Source organism: Olea europaea, unplaced genomic scaffold, assembly GCF_002742605.1.
Source record: "Olea europaea var. sylvestris unplaced genomic scaffold, O_europaea_v1 scaffold12998, whole genome shotgun sequence".
NCBI classification, from domain to species: Eukaryota; Viridiplantae; Streptophyta; class Magnoliopsida; order Lamiales; family Oleaceae; genus Olea; species Olea europaea.
The window spans coordinates 1-1,389 of NW_019230463.1; the positions used below are offsets into that span (position 1 = coordinate 1).

The 1,389-nt window shown below is 40.8% G+C and overlaps 1 protein-coding gene across 1 annotated transcript; it reads left to right on the forward strand.

Annotated features, from left to right (window-relative positions):
• The first annotated feature begins 8 nt into the window (after positions 1-8).
• On the forward strand, positions 9-641 carry LOC111374819 (serine-threonine kinase receptor-associated protein-like). The gene is made up of 2 exons (XM_022997557.1): positions 9-145; positions 425-641. Exons 1-2 carry the CDS (start codon positions 21-23, stop codon positions 624-626), a joined length of 327 nt encoding a protein of 108 aa, XP_022853325.1. The 5' UTR covers positions 9-20; the 3' UTR covers positions 627-641.
• The last annotated feature ends 748 nt before the right edge of the window (positions 642-1,389 follow it).

The following is a 1,389-nucleotide window of genomic DNA, read 5'->3' on the forward strand; positions in this document are numbered from 1 at the left end:
TCTGCTCAGATTCCACCCCAATGTTAAGAAATGGAGAGACAGGGGATTGGATTGGAACCTTTCAAGGGCATAAAGGTGCAGTATGGAGTTGTTGCCTGGATAAACATGCTCTGCGTGCTGCCTCTGCTTCAGCTGATTTTTCAGCGTATGTGGCACGTTCTTTCAGTGTCTTTATTCGTTCATGAAATTAAGATTTTCCATCTATAGATCTTTGTAATATTTTTGTTAAAAGTTATTATCAAATCAATGGTTGGTAAAGTTTGGTCCACATGTCATTGGATTTTCTTATTTTACACTGAAATTGATGATGTTTGGCTAGCAACAAACTGCAAGTACAGGTTCTATCAGAAGTTTGTATCCATTGCTTGTCATGGAACCTTTAATGGGATTATTCCTTAATGATGCATGTGGACTTTGTTTGCAGGAAATTATGGGATGCTTTAACTGGGGATGAACTGCATTCTTTCGAACACAAGCACATAGTTCGTGCGTGTGCCTTCTCAGAGGTGCTCACTTTAAATGTTTGGATGAGTTTTGCTTGGTGTCTCATCAAGTTTTATGAAGACTTTATCATGCAGATTTTTTTTACCTGGTTGGGGTTCTTTGCGATGAGCTCATATTGTTGAATTAAGTTCTATTTGCTGTGGCACCAGCCTGTTTGCATGCGAAAATCAGATCTTGTTATGTCCGTGTTCGGGCTCCATTGTAAAACCTGTCATCTGAAACTGAGCTTGAACATGGAAAATTTGATTTTCTAATGTTGGTTCCTTGCTTTTGATAGCGTTGCTAAATGCACTGCATACATGACTCAGTTTTTGTACTGGAAGTTGTATGCATGCATGTGATAGGATCTAACCAAAACTGAAGAAATTGAAGAAAGATGAACTGATTTTTTACTGATCAGAAATAAAAGAGCGATTGCAAGGAAAATTAATATTCAGCCATTCGAGAGGGCTACCTCTCCTCGCTATGTATTTCACTCAACAATTTTCATGCCTCACTCCCCATACACAATTTTTATTTATAGACTACCGTAACTGCTTTAGCCTGCCTTCCTAACCGTTTGTTACAGACCTCCACCTTCTCACTTCTTTCTGTTCCTTCTATAATAAGTGTATTTTATCGGGGGCTTATCAATTACCCCCCCAATTCAGCCACATTGTCCTCAAGGTGGAAGGTAGGAAATTGCTTGGAAATGAGACTGAATGGTTCCCAAGTAGCTTCCAATGGTGACAACCCTTTCCACTGAATCAGCGCCTCTAACCCTGTTGATGTCTTCTGGGACCTCACCCCCAACACAGCTTCTGGCTCTACCGGTAGTTCCCAGTCAGCTCCAAGATTGAGAGGCAACTGGGAAGGCAAATGGTGTTCCCCTACTGCCTTGCGTAA